Source organism: Mesoplodon mirus, assembly GCF_964341445.2.
Source record: "Mesoplodon mirus genome assembly, chromosome: 3".
In the NCBI taxonomy this organism is placed as follows: domain Eukaryota; kingdom Metazoa; phylum Chordata; class Mammalia; order Artiodactyla; family Ziphiidae; genus Mesoplodon; species Mesoplodon mirus.
In genome coordinates, this window is record NC_138978.1 from 34,890,729 (window position 1) to 34,907,580 (window position 16,852).

At 51.8% G+C, this 16,852-nt stretch overlaps 1 protein-coding gene across 7 annotated transcripts in view; it reads left to right on the forward strand.

The window, feature by feature from the left end:
* Nucleotides 1–662: 662 nt before the first annotated feature.
* Nucleotides 663–16,852, forward strand: part of MACF1 (microtubule actin crosslinking factor 1) — a gene marked incomplete at its 5' end in the record, with an annotated part of 343,589 nt that continues 327,399 nt past the window's right edge. For 6 of the 7 annotated variants that reach the window (XM_082612369.1, XM_082612354.1, XM_082612360.1 and 3 more), the window contains one exon: nt 663–864. In XM_082612369.1, the coding sequence (XP_082468495.1) occupies nt 663–864 (202 nt within the window). Of the gene's footprint in view, nt 865–14,621; nt 14,931–16,852 lie in introns of those variants that run through there. The other variant, XM_082612357.1, reaches the window with a different exon arrangement.

Below are 16,852 nucleotides of genomic sequence, written 5' to 3' on the forward strand. Positions count from 1 at the left end.
ACTTTACCTGCATGATCTCATATATTCCTTGCAAACAACCCTGTGAGGTAGGTGCTATTACATTCCCATTTTATAGATGTGGATGCTGAGGCTCAAAGAGGTTAAATGGCTTCCCCAGGGTCACTACAGCTAGTAAATGATGGGGTAGAATTTGAATCCATATCTATCTGTAAGACTTGAAAGCTTAATCCTCCACAAGTACTAAGTAAGAAAAATAGTGGTTACTAATAGCTAACTTTTTTGGTGGGGGGGCCTCATGGCATGTGGGATCTTAGTTCCCTGACCCCGGATCAAACCCATGCCCCCTGCAGTGGAAGCGTGGAGTCTTAACCACTGGACTGCCAGGGAAGTCCCTAATAGGAGCTAACTTTTACATAGTGTTTTAAGATTTATAGGCACCTTCACATGTATTACTTCATGTGATTTCCCCCAAACCCCATGAGTTAGTTTTGTCATGTAGTATAATTATCCCCATTTTCCAGATAAGGAAACTGAGGTTCAGAGAGGTAAAGAAATCAAGTCAGTGCCAGAACCAGGACTAGAACCTCCGCTTCCCAAGTACCAGCGTCCCTTTTGTGACCCCTTCGGTCTGTTCACATGCACTCCTCTCCCCTACAGATCACTTCTCCCTGGGCCCTTCTGCTGCAGCCCCTGCCTGGGCCATGTCTTCCTCAGATGAAGAAACGCTCAGTGAGCGGTCATGCCGGAGCGAGCGGTCTTACAGGAGTGAGCGGTCAGGGAGCCTGTCTCCCTGTCCCCCAGGGGACACCTTACCCTGGAACCTGCCACTGCATGAACAGAAAAAGCGGAAAAGCCAGGACTCGGTGCTGGACCCTGCGGAGCGTGCTGTGGTCAGAGTCGCTGGTAAGAGAGACCCCGAGTGAGCTGGAGACCAAGGGTGTGCTGGATGGGGGTGGGGGGGTGGAGGGGCCCTCCCCGGGCTCTCTGACAGCTGGAGTCCAATTTGGTATTATTACTACTGGAAAGATGATGAAAAGACATTAAAGAAAAATGTGAAAGAGGAAAGTCAGCCACTTCTAATGCCTGTGTGCTAAAGCCAGCCCCGTTTTCCTTTTTTTATCGTCTTCCCTGCCTTTGTCCACATGCAGTTATATTTTCCGTGTAGTCGCCTTCATGGCTCATGTACCATTCTGGATCTGACTTTTTTCACTTAACAACTCCTACATCGAAAAGATTTTCCATGTTACATCTTAGGCTTTATAGTTACCATTTTTAAAGGCTGTGTAATATTTCATGATTTAAAAATCCTACTAATTTTTCACTTTTTTTTTTTTTGCCACAATGGACAATGCTGCAGCGAACATCTTTATGAATAACAATACTTGACTTCCACTGAGTTATTTCCTTGGAATAAAGTCCTTGGAGAAGGCAGTTTCACGCACATGGCCTTCTAAAAATGTGGTCCATGTTTACCCTTTCTGCAGGGCAAGGGCTGGGGCTGCTGCCCCTTTGCCAAGCAGCAGAGCAGTGCAGTGCAGTGGTCACAAGCCCAGACTTTGGAGTCAGAGAGGGGAGGTGCTGGACTGTGGCCCAGCCACCAACCAGCTGTGTGACTGTGGGCAAGTCTCTCACCCTGCCTAAGCCTCACCTTCCTCATCTTGAGAATGCTTCCTGTGCAGGGCTGTTCTGAGGATTAGATGAGATAACGTATGTAAAGCTCTTCGCAAGGTTCTTTGCTCTGTAAGGGGGAAGTGCTCTCTCTGCTGCTTCCACCAGAGGCATCCAGAGCTGCCTCCGTGGATTGTGTTCAACATCTCAGCAGGTGCTGGTGCCAGAGTGCAGACAGAGAGACAGACAAAGCAGCGCCTGCAGCGAATTCAGTGACATCACCCACGTTCAGTCCATCACCAAGGCCTGTCCTGCTACCTCCTTTGGGTCCCTCAAACAAGGCACCCTGCCTGCCTCCACTTTGTCATCTCTCACCTGGACCTTCCAACCTCCATCCAATAGTTCTCTTCCTTCTGGTCTTGCCCCCCTTCCTCCACATGACTGACAGAGTATTTTGTTCAAAAATGCAGAACTGATCCTGTTACTCAGCTGCTTACACACCCTCTTTGGCTTTTCATCCCTGTGGAATAAAGGCTATGGCATAAACACCCATCAAAATCAGCCCTACGTCCAGGCACCCTGCCACATTGAGCTGTACCTCAGGTCCCACAGGCGTGCCTCCTGCAGGATCAGGCCTCCATGCCTGAACTTTCTCCTCTGTGAGGTGCCAGGAGCGCCTCCTGTTGTAAGGGCCGCCTCCCCTCTCCCTGTTACCCCCAGAGGTATCCAGAGATCCCTCCTCCGCTCTCATTTCATACTTTTCTCTCCTCTGTTCCCTGGTACAGCATAGCAGGCATCCCACGGGGTGCCCGTCACTCCCTTAGGACTGTAAGCAATTCCAGATCATGTCTTATGTTTTTACCCCCAGCTCCTTTCACAGGGCCTTGTGCATGTTGGAGATCAACCAGTATTGAATGAGTGAATGCAAGGAGTGCTTAGAGGACAATATGTGACCAGTTGTGATCCAGGAACAGGCAGTGGGCTGTAGTGGAAAGCTAGGCGAGGAGGGGGCTGTGTGGGCTCAAGTAATCAGGAAAGGATTTGAGAGGGGGTGAGCTTCAAGGGAGGAGACTGGAAGACAGGCTGGAGAGCTTGAACCCCTTCTGTGGGCAATAGGAAGCCCTTGAGGAAAGACTCTTTAGTCCTTCTCGAGACCTTTGGGCCTATGGCATCAGCCAGTCAATAGGGTTTCAGAGCTGTCCCTACGATGCAGGAAGGGCTTTATTTGTCTGCAGCCTTGAAGGGTCCCCACTGAGGGGCCTCTGGACACACAAACCCCTCATTCTCCTGAAGGCAGCAGAGTGGAGGCCTCCTTCTCCCTTCCTCACACCCTCCAGCCCCATCCTCCATCACACATGAACACAGTGGGCCTTCCGTATCCATAGATGTGGAACCCGCAGATATGGAGGATCAACTGTATTACATCAATTTGTATATAAGGGACTTGAGCATCCGTGGATTTTGGTATCTGCTGGGGTTCTGGAACCAATCCCCCTACACATACCGAGGCATGACTGTACTTATAGATCCCTTTGTGGCGAATTCCCCTTCCAGTCTTCTCTGAAGAACCGCAAGGGATGATTTGCCTGCTGTTTAACATTCCGAGTCTAGAACAGAAATGGAGTGGACCCAAGGGGGCTTAATCCTTCAGAACGCTGCTGGGTCCACTGAGCAAAGGGATGGGGGGTTGCTGTGCCATTTCTGGCATCCGTGGCTGATCTTCTTTACGTCCTGACACTGCCACATAACTCTCTTGAGAAGGGGGCTGGGCCAGTGAGGCTGAAAACAGGGAGACTGCCATGGTTAAAAATAACTTGTGCGCTGCAGTTGGGCGTGTTTCGTTAGCAGGAGAGAAGAGAGGCAGCAGAGAAGAGGCGGGACCGCTACTTCAGGGCCTGGCTGAGATCTTCCTGTGATTTAGAACATCATGGGGGTTCTACCAGAGTAATTAAAAAGGCAGCCTTCCTTCTTCGGGGATTGCTTCCTGTGAGGTGCAGGAAGGGCACGTCTGGGAGACCCTATGTGTGCTGAAGCTCTCTGAAGTTAGAACTTACATTCTGGAAGGAAATGAAGTCAGTCTCATCCTGGAAGCCAGCTGTGGCCTGTGCAGAAATTTCTCCTCCCCATGGGCCTGGGTTCTGAAGCCAAGCAGGGGCGTCTGAATCAGTCTCACCAAATACACAGACCGCCCCCTTCCCTGGCCCCATTCGGTGTCCTGCGCTGGTCTCAGGGCCTCCCCTATGCTGGAGAGGCCGGATGGGGCACCCCTGCTGATCACACGTGTCAGATGGAGAGGCATGTCAGGGCCGGGAAAACTGCCGATCTCAGTCTACAAAGTCAGAACAGGTTCTAGGGGCCCCACGCATGATGTAACCCTATTCTTCCCATCCTCATCCTTTCCCTCCATTTTTTCTTTCTCTCGTCCTTGCTAGCCCTATTCTCAACTCCTTAAGCCCGGCCACATGGAAGTGGAATAATAGTCATTAACGAGAAAACCTTGTTTCTGTTGATCACAGAGATTTCACAGTGACAGTGCGTTAGGTGGGACACGTGTTAGGATCTGAGGCCCAAAGGGTTTAAGGGACTTGCCTATAGTCATACAGGACCGGTAGACCCAGATCTTCTAACTCCGGGTACATTGCTATTTCCATTCCCTTAGGCAATACCCGGCAACCAGGCCAGCCGGAAACTTCTGCAGGGGACAATCTAAATAGCTGCCTTGGTCTCCAGACTCACCAGAGAGTCATTCTGGTCACTTCTGGGAGAGGCCTCGGGATCCTGACCTATAGAGAAAAGCCGAGACAAAGATCTAGTAAACTGACTCTTCGAAGCCCTTTAGCTCTCTGTTATTGAATAGCAATAGAAATATCCTTATTCATTGGTGGGGTGGCGGGGTGATAGGAAGCGGGGAGCTGAGGAGGGTACTTGAGCAAGGAACACAACCCCATAGCGTGGAACAGGGGAGAGGAGAGAAGGCTGTATCCCTTGGGGCTTATGAGAAGTGGGGGGAAAAAACAAGAGTGCAGGACCATGTCACATGGTTGTACACTGCATGACTCTAGGGGGCACCATTCATACTTTTGTCATTGTAGGTTTGTATTGTGGCAAATCTCCTGCAGATGGCAGTAAAGTATCTGGAGGAAGGGACCCTGTTTGGGCAGGGCTGGGTGCAGGAAGGATTCTTTATCTACCTATCAATCAGGTGTTCAACCATCTTAACATCACATATTCAGGACCCTCCCCGTTTTTGGCATTGATACTTAAGGATGACTGAAGATGTGATCCCTTCTTCATGGAACTCAGTCTAGTTAAGAGGACAGAAGGGACTGAATAATTACATTCCTGTACATATTGTGAAAGAAGGGAGCACAGGGACTCAGCGCTAAGGACTGGCCTCCCGGTGAACCAGTAGAAATCTATAGGATTTGTTTTTGGGAACCTCTCAGCAGGTGCTGGTGAAGTCATCATCCCCAACATTTGCTTCAACGTGGTCTCCCCCAGGAAGCCTTCCCTGATCTCTCCAGTCAGACAGCAATCGTATCTCTACCCAGCCCTTGTTTCAGCTGGCCTTATATTAAAGTTCATTGTTGCCACGTATGTTTCCCCCTCCAGATCTCGCTGGTGAGAGCTCGCTGTAGTCAGGAGGCCCATCTCATCCTTCATGGTGTTGCCCCAGGATCTCACTCTGAAAGCGTGGGCTCTAGAAGCTAGAGGCTCAGGGAGGGCTGTGAAATGCAGCTCGGATGCTGGTGTTTGCTCCTGCTTTCAGAGCCTAAGCTCAGCTGCTGGAGTCACTCAAGGGCTCACTCCTGGGGAGATAGCCTTAAGAGCTTGTGCCTGGTCAGAGGAAGAAGCGTAATCCTCTGTGCCCACGTGTCTCTCCTCCAGGATGGAAGCTCTCAGAAGGCGCCTCTCTGCTTGTTCATTCATTCATTCATTCAGTTTAAAAAGTTTAGCCCCAGCTATGTGCCAGGCACTGTGAAGACAAGTGGATCTGGAGTCAGAAAACTTGGGCAGATGACTTCACTTCTTAGGGCTTCGGTTTCCTTATCTGTATAGGGGAGATAATGACATCTGCTTCGAATGATCATTGGATGAAAGTCAGAACATACTGGACAAACATGGGTTAACATGTCTATTACTGCACTTAGTGTGTCATTCTTTGTATCTTCCCTGGGCAACTAGAAGGGGCAGTGGGGACTCCAGGAAGCCAGTAGTCTCCTAGGTGAGCAAGGAAGTGGCCCCAGGCCTCTTAGTCCTGTCCCTTTCTTTTGTCAGAAAGCAGGTGTGTGTGTGTGTGTGTGTGTGTGTGTGTGTGTGTGTTTCTGGCCAAGCCATTATGGGAAAAAGGGGATGCAGGGGTGGAAAATGGAGCCCTAAAAGCAATTCTGTTGGGAATCCCTACTCCTGAGCCCAAGGCTCCTCCTCCTTTCCAGCTTCTCTACTTCTTCCTGGCAATATCCTCAGAGTCCCTGACCCTGTCTTGGAGCTCCGTTTCAGTAGCAGGAGAGATGAACAGGAGAGAATCCCTGAAAGTGGGGCAGAATGGATTGCAGCTACACACCACCGGCTCAGCTCCAGCTCTTTGAAAGTAAATCTGGGTCACATTAGCTGCAGGGATGGAAAATGACCACGTGGGCAGAATTCTGTGCAGGCAGCAGAAAAGACAGCCAAGCTGTCCTTTTTCCGAGGTTGAGGGTCCCTGTGGGACCGCAGCTAGTCAGGGAAGGCGGTTGTCACATTGCAAGGTGCCGTCTTTTTTTTTTTTTTTTTTTTTTTTTTTTGCGGTACGCGGGCCTCTCACTGTTGTGGCCCCTCCCGTTGCGGAGCACAGGCTCCCGACGCGCAGGCTCAGCGGCCATGGCTCACGGGCCCAGCCGCTCCGTGGCATGTGGGATCTTCCCGGACCGGGGCACGAACCCGTGTCCGCCGCATAGGCAGGCGGACTCTCAACCACTGCGCCACCAGGGAAGCCCAAGGTGCTGTCTTTATGCCACTCGATTCCCATCATGCTTTTCTAGTGACTTCGCCGGTGACACAAAGACAGGTTTGGAATGTCGGTCTGACTCACGCCTTTCTGTTCTGGAGCAGCCTAGGACTGAGGTTAGGAATGCGGAGGAAGGATGGGTTAATTTGGGGGCTGTGGAAAGCTGCCATTTCTCAGCCCCGTGGGGTTGGAGACTTGATGCCTCCAGAGGCGCTGACAGTGCAGCAAGATCTGGGGCTGCACTTGTCTTTTATTCCAGCAGTCCTCCTGGGGAAAGGTCTGTGAACACACCTGGGCGTGAGTGTTAAGAACCCATCATTGCCAAAGTGCTATCCTGAGCCTGGCCAGTTGCTGTGGCTAGGACCTGCTGTGATTTGGCCCCTGGTCTGCCTGTTGCCACCTGTCGGGTAGAAGCCAGCCAGCTTCCTGGCTCTGCCTTGGCTCTCCTGCAGAAGCAGAACTGGTGCCCCTGGCTCAAATCTCCGCCCCGACTTAGGATGCTGCTGCAGAGAAGGTCTGGAAGCCCCTGTAACTTGAAGAGTGATTATGGGCTGAAGTTTCTGTTCTCAGCTGTGTCCCACCCCTACCCCAGAAGGTACCAGGCTTTTGCCTTGTGGTCAAGGGGAGGATTCTGCCTGGAGCATCAGTGGGTGTGTCTCTAGGCATCCTCTTCCCTTCTCATTCCCTCTTAAATCTTCCATTCATTCACTCCAGGGAATGGCTTTGGGAGTCAGCTGGAGTCCCAGTTCCATCACTTTATCAGTTGGGTGACCCTGAGAAGTTACTAACCTCACTGAGCCTCACTTTCTCACGGGTAAAACGGGGGAGCAAGAGTGCCACCGCCAGGTCTTGCAGAGTGGGTTAAATGAGATAGTGGGAGTGAGGGGCCTGGCCCATGCCTGCTATGTGGTCAGACTTGATACGTGTTGGCTATTCTCATTAATATCATTCATTCACTCATATACTTGTTCACTAATTCATGACTGCATTGATTCATTTCTTTGCTCATTCATTGATCATGCACATGTTCATTTAACACATATTCCTAGGACTGCTTTGTGCTAGGCTCAGACTGGGCTTCAGAACGCAGCTCCCACCTGTAAAGGCAGCCAGGATGTGACATGAGCTGCGCACATTGTCAGCCCAGAGTTGTGAGGACGTTCTGAGAGGGAGGGGCTTCCTCCTACCTCTGCCCTGCCTCCTAGCTTAGAGCAATGATGGCATTTGATCTGGGACTTGGAAAAGAAATAGGAATTTGCCAGGACGGTCTGAAAAGAGAGGGCATGTCCCTGTTGCTTGTTTCTATTCTTGCTCTCCTTTCTTTGGCCTCAATAGAAAGGAAGGAAGGGAAATGAAGAGAGAACAGCTGGTGGGAGTTAGGAGTTAAAGAATCCAGAGGTTAGTCTGGGGGATTGAACTCTGGACTCAGTCCAGGAGCTCCTGAGAGCTGATGCCAGCTGGGATCCCCTAGTAAATGGTAGTTGGAAAAGCTCCTGTGTATTGAGTCTGAGATGTGTGCCAGGCATTTTCCATATATTGTTTAAAACTCATGGAACCTTGGGAAGTAGGTGCTATTCTCCCTGTTTACAGAGAGGAGAGTTAAGGAACTTGTTTGAGCTCATACAGTTGGCCAGTAGTGGAGCTGGGATGCAGCATTGCTGAATGTGCACAGCGTCCCCTGAAACACAACACGGGCATGTGCCCTTTGGAATTGTTCATTGCTGGGGTTCAGGTTGGCCTAACTTCAAGTTCCCAGCTTTCTTCAGAACACTTTAAACGTGTACTAAAGTAGTGAGAATACAGTGAACCCCTATCAGTCATCCAGATTCAAGAGTTATCAATTCACGGCTAGTCTTATTTCATACACACACCCCAATTCTGCCTCCCCAGTTACATAGGTGGAAGTTCCAGAAATCGCATACTTTCACCTCCCGCACTTTTAAACTCTGATATTATGTTGCCTTTCCCCCAGTAGGAAATATATCAGTTTATCTGCTCAGTAGTTCTATCTGAAGTCTGCTCAAGTTCCACTGAACCATTTCGCAGAAATGTCAGGAGGAATCCTGCCTCCTGGCCCAGGGGTATTTCAGTGTCGCTTGTCTGATCCTCCATTCCTTCTAGCTTGAGATTCATGCCCTCCTCCCAGAAACACAGAGCCAGGCTGGAGCATACCCGGTTCTGTGAGTGAACTTGGTTTCGGAGGAATGTGTCCGTCTGTTTTGCCTAAAACACTTCAAATCCACAGACCCTGGGTTTGAATCAGCGCCCTGCCAATGTACTTGAGGAAAGTACCCCTAACATAGATTTTGAGGATTCTGTCTTGAGAGACTGAAGTTGAGACGCAGTAGGAGTGAAGTCTTTTAAATCATAGAGGGAAGGAATTTTGTTCTTGTGGGTGGGGCCTATGCCCCAGGCCTGCCCTGTTGCTGGTGAACTGTTCCTGAGGGAGTACTGGTTGGGGAGATGTGTCAACTGGAGGGAGCTTCGTCGGTCAGGAGCCACAGCTCCTAATCTGGGGAAGCTCCCAATTCCCCAAAGGGTACAGACTGCCCATGGCCCTGTTTGGTAGGAACTCGGGAGGGCCCACACAGGATGAGGCCCTCCCCTGCCCCAGAGAGAGGTTGGGTGCGGTTGAGCAAATAGGGCTCAGGTTGGCCTGATTCCTTAAAAAGGGAAAGTGGAGCAGTTATATTCACAGAGACTGGGAGATAGGCGAGGGGCCAGTACCTTTTCCAGCTACTATTGATATGTTCCAAATGCTGGGCTTTGTGCTTAGGATCTTACATGCTATGTTTGACCTAATCCTCAAAATAACTTTAGGAGGCCGACGTGCTGTAGTAGAGGAAATAGAAACCCAGAGAGTTGGGTAGCTTGCTCAAGGTCTCCCAGCCAGTGAGGGGACCAAGCTGGGAATGGCACTAGCTCTGCTTAGGGCAACCCACTGCCTTCCCCATTACAAGGAACAGTGGTTTAATGACAGCTAACATCTGTGTACCACTTCAGGGTTCACAGAGTGTCTTAACACCCATTATCTCCACTGAGCCTCGGGAAGCCCAGGGCGGGCAAGGCGTTCCACGCCCCTTTGGGACAGCTGCCTATCAGGGGTCCAGCTTCTGCTTATTTCCCCCAGTAAAGAGGGAAGATTCTTTGGCATTGGCTCTGACAAGCCAGGGGAGAAGGCCCAGGGAGAGGCTGAGGTGGAGAGACTTGGCCAGTTGCTATGGTAACCCAGATGGCTGAGTAACCATTTTGAAGGTTGCTATGGTGACGGGGTGATGGGCTGCCCGTTGGCTGGGATCTTGTCTTCCTGGGTGGCTGGCACCATCCCGGCCTCTTAAATTAGCAATTTTTCACTTTGTGAACAGAAGAGGGCAGCGCAATAGTAGGCAAAGCCTTCCTACCCCAGAGCAGATTTGGGAACTTGAGGCAAAGTTTAGCAAGGGTTTCCAGGGTCTGGGCCGAAAAGGAGCTTTGGCTGGGATTGGCTAAAGCTGGTGTCTAAAAGGATGGTGGGGCTGGACCTGGAGACGGGTCTTCTGAGCCTAGAACTAGATTTTCTCCCAAGAGCTGGCCAAAGGATAGGGCTTGGGGCAGCCCCTTCAGTGTCTGGCTGTCTGGCTCCAGCTACTATTAGGGCACAGGAGACAGCTAACCCCTTCAAAGAGGAACAGAGAAAACACACACACAGACACACACACACACACACCCTACTAGCAAAGAATTTATAAAGCATCAATTAACACGTGTAAAATAATGCCACATGAGCCAAGCTGAAGAAGTGCTAGGAGTAAACCTTCCAGAGATTGGAAGAGGAGCAGTAACAGGAGAAATGATTTTGCACTTCCCTCTTTCCTCCCTGCACATGAAATGCCGTCAGCTCTTGGCCACTGAGTGGACACTATGTTGGACTCTCAACTGCCTTGAATCGCAGATCTAGCTCACACCCCCATCTCCATATGTCTTCAGCAAGGCATCCACGCCTTCAGCACATATTTACTGAACACCCACTAGGTGCAAAGCATTGTGTTAGGCCCTATGATGAAGAAGGTGAAATAGATGCCTGCGCCTCAAAGAACTTATGAACCAGGAGGTTAAGGAGGCAGCGATGCAGACATGCACAGTGTGTGTGGTTGCCCGAGGAATAGGGGAAAGAAAATGCAGTTGGGATTTTGAGGAGAAGAGCCTCTTCTACCTGGATTGACTAAAAATAACTTCAAGTCGTTTCAGGTGAGCTTTCAAGATGGGTAGGGGTTCAGTAGGTGGAGTTGAGGGTGGAGGACATTCCAGGCAAAGGCTCCGAGTTTGATTACAGGGGAAGAAGCTGAATGTGAGGGTATAAGGGGAGATCAGACTGTAAAGGAAGGTAGATGTCAAAATATGGAGGACTTTGAATGCCAGGCAGAGATAAGGGAAGCTGTGAGAGAAGCATAGTCTCTTCTTAAATACACTAGCCTTCTAGCTAGTCAGAAGCTACAGGGAGCTGAGTATTTTAGGATCATCTGGTTCACTCGTTCATGCATTTAATCAAAAGTTAAAACAAATATTTAATGAATGCCCTCTATGTGCCAGGTCATTTGCTAAATGCTAAGGACCCTGTGGTGAACAAGACACACAACAGCCCCAGCCCTCAGGGAGCTAATGATTTAGTAAGGATGAAAGACACTGAACCTATAACAAACCAAATAACTGGCTATTACCAAAGGGGAGTAGAGAGGCAGGAGGGCCTACTAATCTGGGGGATGAAGGCAGGCTTCCCTGCGGGATTTTCAGCAGAGGCCTGAGTAGGAGTGAGCCAGGCCCAAAGAGGAGAGCAGTGAAGGGTTCTGGCCTGGGAGAAAAGCAGGTGGGAAGGCCCTGAGGCGAGAGAGCCCCTTAGAGGAGCTGAAAGAAGTTGAGCTTCAGGGAGAGGCACCTGGTGAGGCTTAAGTGGGGGAGGACACTCAGAGAAAAAGAGCTTTATTTACTTGCACTACCCCTTCCCCCCACTAGATGCCCTTCTGAGTACGCCCTGCCTCCTTCAGCTTACCCGACTGCAGCCTCTTTAGAAATGCAACAGCATTCTCACCGTTGGAGCAAAGGAAAATCATAGACCAAAAGGAGAAAGCCTCAGAGCTGTCCCAGTTGTGTGGTCTGGCTATAAATTTAGACTGTGGCTTGGAAAACCCCAAAAACCTCCCCTTCCTATGCTTCCTTCTTCCCATCCCCCCAGCAGCCGCTTTGTTCCTCTATCCTTGTAAAATTTTCTCTGTATAAAACAGGAACATCAGCCAAACATGTGGACTTCCCCCTTTCCATTCATTAGAAGAATGCATTACTTCGAAATCTCTTAGGAGCATTTAAATGCAAATCTTGTCAAGAAAGCTACTTGAGTCTGAGAAGCCCTTCTAGCCACAACCCAAACCAGAACTTTCTTCCTTGATTATCATGCTTCTTAATGGTAATCTCAATCCCTTGCCCTCTCCCCCAAATCGCCCCCAGGCCTTCAACAAAGCCTGGTTCCCAGAACAGACTCTTAATCCCTTCCTGCCCTGGTCTTTCCTCACCTTTGGCAAACCTCAGTCACAATTCTTGAGGAACCTGCTAAGTGGTGTATGTAGCGGCCCCAGGAGGGGATGGAGGGACTTTCCTATTTACTGTGATGAAAATGAGGAGGCAGATGTCTGTTTGGGGGCAAGGGTGGAGGTGTGTGTCTGTGTGTTTGTGTCTGGGCCTTCCTAGCCCCACTGGTATAAAATACTATAGGAAATGCAGATGACTCAGCACTGATACAGTCAAGATCCTCAGAGTTAGCATTTGATCCTCACAGTGAGCATTTCTGTATTCTCTGCTGTTTACGAAAAATGTGCTTATGCCATCAATCACCGACTCCTTCATTCTGCATCTTCTACTAAAAGCTTCGTATTTATTTTAAAAAGAATAAACCTCAAGCTTCTTCTCTTCCTTTTCTTAAACTGAGCTCATTAGCCACTGATGCCAAACTGCAAACTACCTTTTTTTGAGCACACAGGACTAAACTGGAAGGAAATGAGCATTTGCCCAAGGATCCTCCCTGTCCGTCCTCTTTCAGGCCTTTCCCTTTATGGTCTCTACGCCTAGAACTTGGGCAGGCCAGCAAAACTTGATGGAAAAAGATATGATTAATGACTTGCTCACCCGGTTTCTGATCGTGGTATGATGTGGAAACAACCATCGTGCACTTATTAGTGAAAAACATCAACTCGTCTTTTTTTCTTTTTTTTTTTTGGCTGCGTTGGGTCTTCGTTGCTGTGCGCAGGCTGTTCTCTAGTTGCGGTGAGCAGGGGCTACTCTTTGTTGCGGTGCGCGGGCTTCTCATTGCGGTGACTTCTCTTGCGGAGCACGGGCTCTAGGCACGCGGGCTTCAGTAGTTGTGGCACGTGGGCTCAGTAGTTGTGGCTTGCGGGCTCTAGAGCGCATGCTCAGTAGTTGTGGCGCACGGGCTTAGTTGCTCCCTGGCATGTGGGATCTTCCCGGACCAGGGCTCGAACCCGTGTCCCTTGCATTGGCAGGCGGATTCTTAACCACCGCGCCACCAGGGAAGCCCTATCATCTCTTCTTGTTATTAATGTGCTTGCTGAGCATTGACCAAATACTTGGCACTACTCATAGCGTACAGAGATGCAGGCCTTGCCCTGGGGGTGAGAAGCTTCTCTTAAAAATCTCAGAATGGGCACTGAAATGGAAGCCTGAGTCCCAGTTTTGTCTGCTCAGTGTCACATGAATTCTCCTTTTGCTTGCTAGCGTGCTGTTACTATGAGATCAGCCAGCCTAGCTTTTAACCCACAACTACTTTTCCACCTGCTCCCCCCATCCCCCAAATCAACAGGCTTGTTGAGGCTGGGGAGGATAATGGCTGGATGGGGGTAGATGCGGGCAAAAAATCACCTGCATTTACCTGAGTTCCTCGTTCACTGCTCTTGGCCCCAGTGCAGTCCGTGAATATTGGATCTGAAGGCTACACACTGAATGCAGGATCAGAGGATACTGGGAACTCCCTCCTCAAAATTTTTCCCAATACATCCCTACCCATATTTATCAGCGTCCTTTCTTCATTCTTTCCTTTTCCCTGATGACAGAGAATAATTGGCTTCCCTTTTTCTTCCCTGAGCAGCTATGCTCCAGAATTCTTTTCTTTGTTCCATAGCAGTCTTGATTCAGTCTCAGGTTCCCACGTTTCTCCCTTTTGATCTAAGCCTTTCTGTGCCTGAGGCTGTCACAGTATAATAATCCTGTTGCATCTTTTCCCCATAGATGTGTGTCCTCCTGTCTCTCCTCTTATTCACCCCACGGTGCAGTCAGAATCCTGTTTTCATTCCCTCAGTTATCATTTCTCAGGCTCTGGCTCCTCGTTCTCGGCCTGGTTTACTTCATGGTGCTGGGTAGGCTCTCTCATTTCGAGTTCAGTTTCTTCCGTTTCTGGAAAGCCCTTTGTTCCTGGGATTCTTTGTGGTCTGAGTGTTCCCTTGGCCTCACCCGGCAGCCCGTCTGGATCTTGCCCCGGCCTCATTCGGACTGCGTCTGGCCCTGCGATCTATCTAGGTCTTTGGCTCGCTCCCTTCCGTTCAGTGTCTCTGGGTTCTTCTCCAGCCGCCGCACAGGCCCAGCTCGGTTTCTCTCCAGCCAGCGGGCTCCCTCCTTTGTCCCGGTTCCGGGTGTGGGTCCGCCGCGAGCGGGGCAGCCCTCCTGCCCCGCGGAGTGGGCTCCGGCCTCTCGCGGCCCCTGCGGCCGGTCAGGCCTTTCATCCCGACGCGCCAGGGGCCTCCCACCCAGCGGGGCTCCGGCGGAACGCCCCCGCGGGGGGCGGCCTCCCGGCCCCCTCCCCTGCCCGGCCGCGCGGAGGTCCACAGCCCCCGGTGTGTGTGTGGTGGCGGGGGGCACCTGGGTGGGCCGCCCCGGGGCCGAGGACGCGCCAGGCCGCGGAGGCGGCGGGAAGAGGGGCGGGGAGCGGGCCGGGCCTGGCGCTCCTGACGGGAGGAGCCGCTGCCGCCGCCGCCGCCGGCGGGGTGGGCTGAGGGAGGAGCGGAGCCGAGGGGTGGGGAGGCGGAAACACCAGCGGGACCGGCGGCGGAGCGCGAGCGGGCTGAGGAGCGGAGAGCGAGCGGCAGGCCGGCAGGGCAGGCGCGGAGCGGAGAGCCGAGAGCCAGGGCGCCGCCGCCGCCGTCCCCGGGCCGCACAAAGGGCCGAGGCTGGGGCCGTCGCCTCAGCGCGCGGACCTGCAAGCGGCGCCCGCCGGGGCCCCGGGAGAGCGCGGCGCGGGCGGCCATGGCCGGCTACGTGCCGGGTCAGCAGCCGGCCAACCGCAGCCAGGAGAAGGAGTTCGTGCAGGCGTACGAGGATGTGCTGGAGCGCTACAAAGGTGCGGCGGCGGGCGGGCGGCCCGGGGACTGGCCGGAGCCGGGGCCCGCGGCAGGTGGGGCGGCGGGCGGGGTGGCACCCACCGGCGCTGGGGCCGGGCCGGAGCCGCCGGGGGCCGGGACCGGCTCGTTTCTAGAGTTGAGATGAGCCTCCCCTCTCCCACCTGGGACGGCGCCTTCACAGCACTAGTTACATTCTGTGCCCTGTTATCTGGCCCCCGCTGGAAGGAGGCGAGGCCGGGCGCTGTTTCGGAGACCTAACGCGGCGGGGAGTGCGGGGAGGGGGAGGAGAGGAGGAGGAGGAGCTGGGGCGGGAGAAGCCACCCGTTCCTGGAGAGGCTCGGACCTCCGCGTGCCCGCCGAGGGTCCCTCGTCCCCTTTTGTCTCCCTCGGCCTCCGCTCAGTCGCGTGGCAGCCGAGGTTGTGAACCACCTTGGTGACTTGGGGGTCGGGGGGGCAGCGGTCGAGCGTCGGCCGGGGTCGGTGAATGTGCAGTTTTGGTGGCGAGGCCTCCTCCCACCCCCAGCCCCCTGGGCTTCCAGCCTGATCGAGGCAGGGGTCTATGCTCCCCCCCGCCAAAGATTTGTCTTGGAGCTCGGATTTCCGCCCCTGGAAGCTCTTTTGCTAAGCATTTCTGCAAGTTAATGCCTTATCCAAAGCCCGGGTATCTGCAGAGAAAGTTTTGACAGGCCCAGAGTCTCGGTGGACGACATTTCCCTAACTGCTGTAGGTGCCCCTTAGTGGAAGCCAGGGATGCGTGGCTTTAGGAGGCCCCTGCTTTGATCTTTAACATCCAGTTCTAGGATTTTGCTTTGTGTGGCAGTTGTGCTTTCCACAGACATGGAGATTTTCCCAGAAACTACATAGGCAGCACTTTCTCCTATTTTATTCAGCTGGAGCCCTTGTGACTGGGCCTTTAGTTTCTTTTCATCTGAAGGAGAGGAAACTTCAGCCCTTCTGACCGAGTCCAACATACTTGCTTACGGCAGCTACTCAGTGAAGGGAAACTAATAAAGAAGCTGTGAAACGCTTTTTTTTTTTTTTTCCTCGTGCCATTAGAGTTCTGCTTGGGAATGCAGCAGAGAGAGAGAGAGAGAGGGAGGGAGGGAGGGAGGGAGAGAGAGAGAGGTAAAATGCTGAAATGGACCTGCTTGGGAGTTCTACTTGTTCCCTCCTGCATTAGCTCCTGTAAGCTGTCCAGGTTTTCCTGCCTGCAGCAAGTTTTCTGTCACCCCCCCTGTGGTCTTTCTTTTAAAAAATGTGGTTCATTTCAGAGCACAAAGAGGTTAGATTGTGCTGCTGAACTTCATTGAACAAAAATACTGCTAAGTGGATGGTTTCATTCAGTTTCCTTTGCAGGCTTTTGAGCAACTCTGCATTCTTCAGAGGGAGGACCCTCTGAGCCTGTCTCGGCTGTTACAGCTTTAAAAACCAGCAGAATTAAAACAAAAATAGGTGAAGAAATCCCAGTACTTCAGTGAATCATATTGCTGGTGGCCTCCAGCTGAAAGGAAGTTGAATCGCTGCCGTATGAAACTAGGAAAGCAGGGGGAAGTAGAGCGTATTCCAGGAGAGGCTCCTGTGTCCAGTCCTGTTAGCTGTCTCTCTCAGTTTGGCCTTCCTCTGAAGGACTTTGATCAGGTGTATAGGAATTCGGTCCTTCCCAGACACAGATCTCTCTCTTGAGGGGAAGAATGAGTCAAAAATGGTTGACCAGAGTAAATTAACTTGAGCTGCGTGAGACTGTTGTGCAGTCCGCTTTATGATAGGTGTAGAAGAATTTCTCTTCCCCCCACTGCTCCATTCTCACTGGGAAGTCAGGGTGGATTAGCACCCTGGCCTTTGTTACTTTGCTGTGTGGAATTCCTGCATTTTCCAGACTTAGAAATCCCCTTACTCCCTTATTGGAGAACTGTTTGCCTAA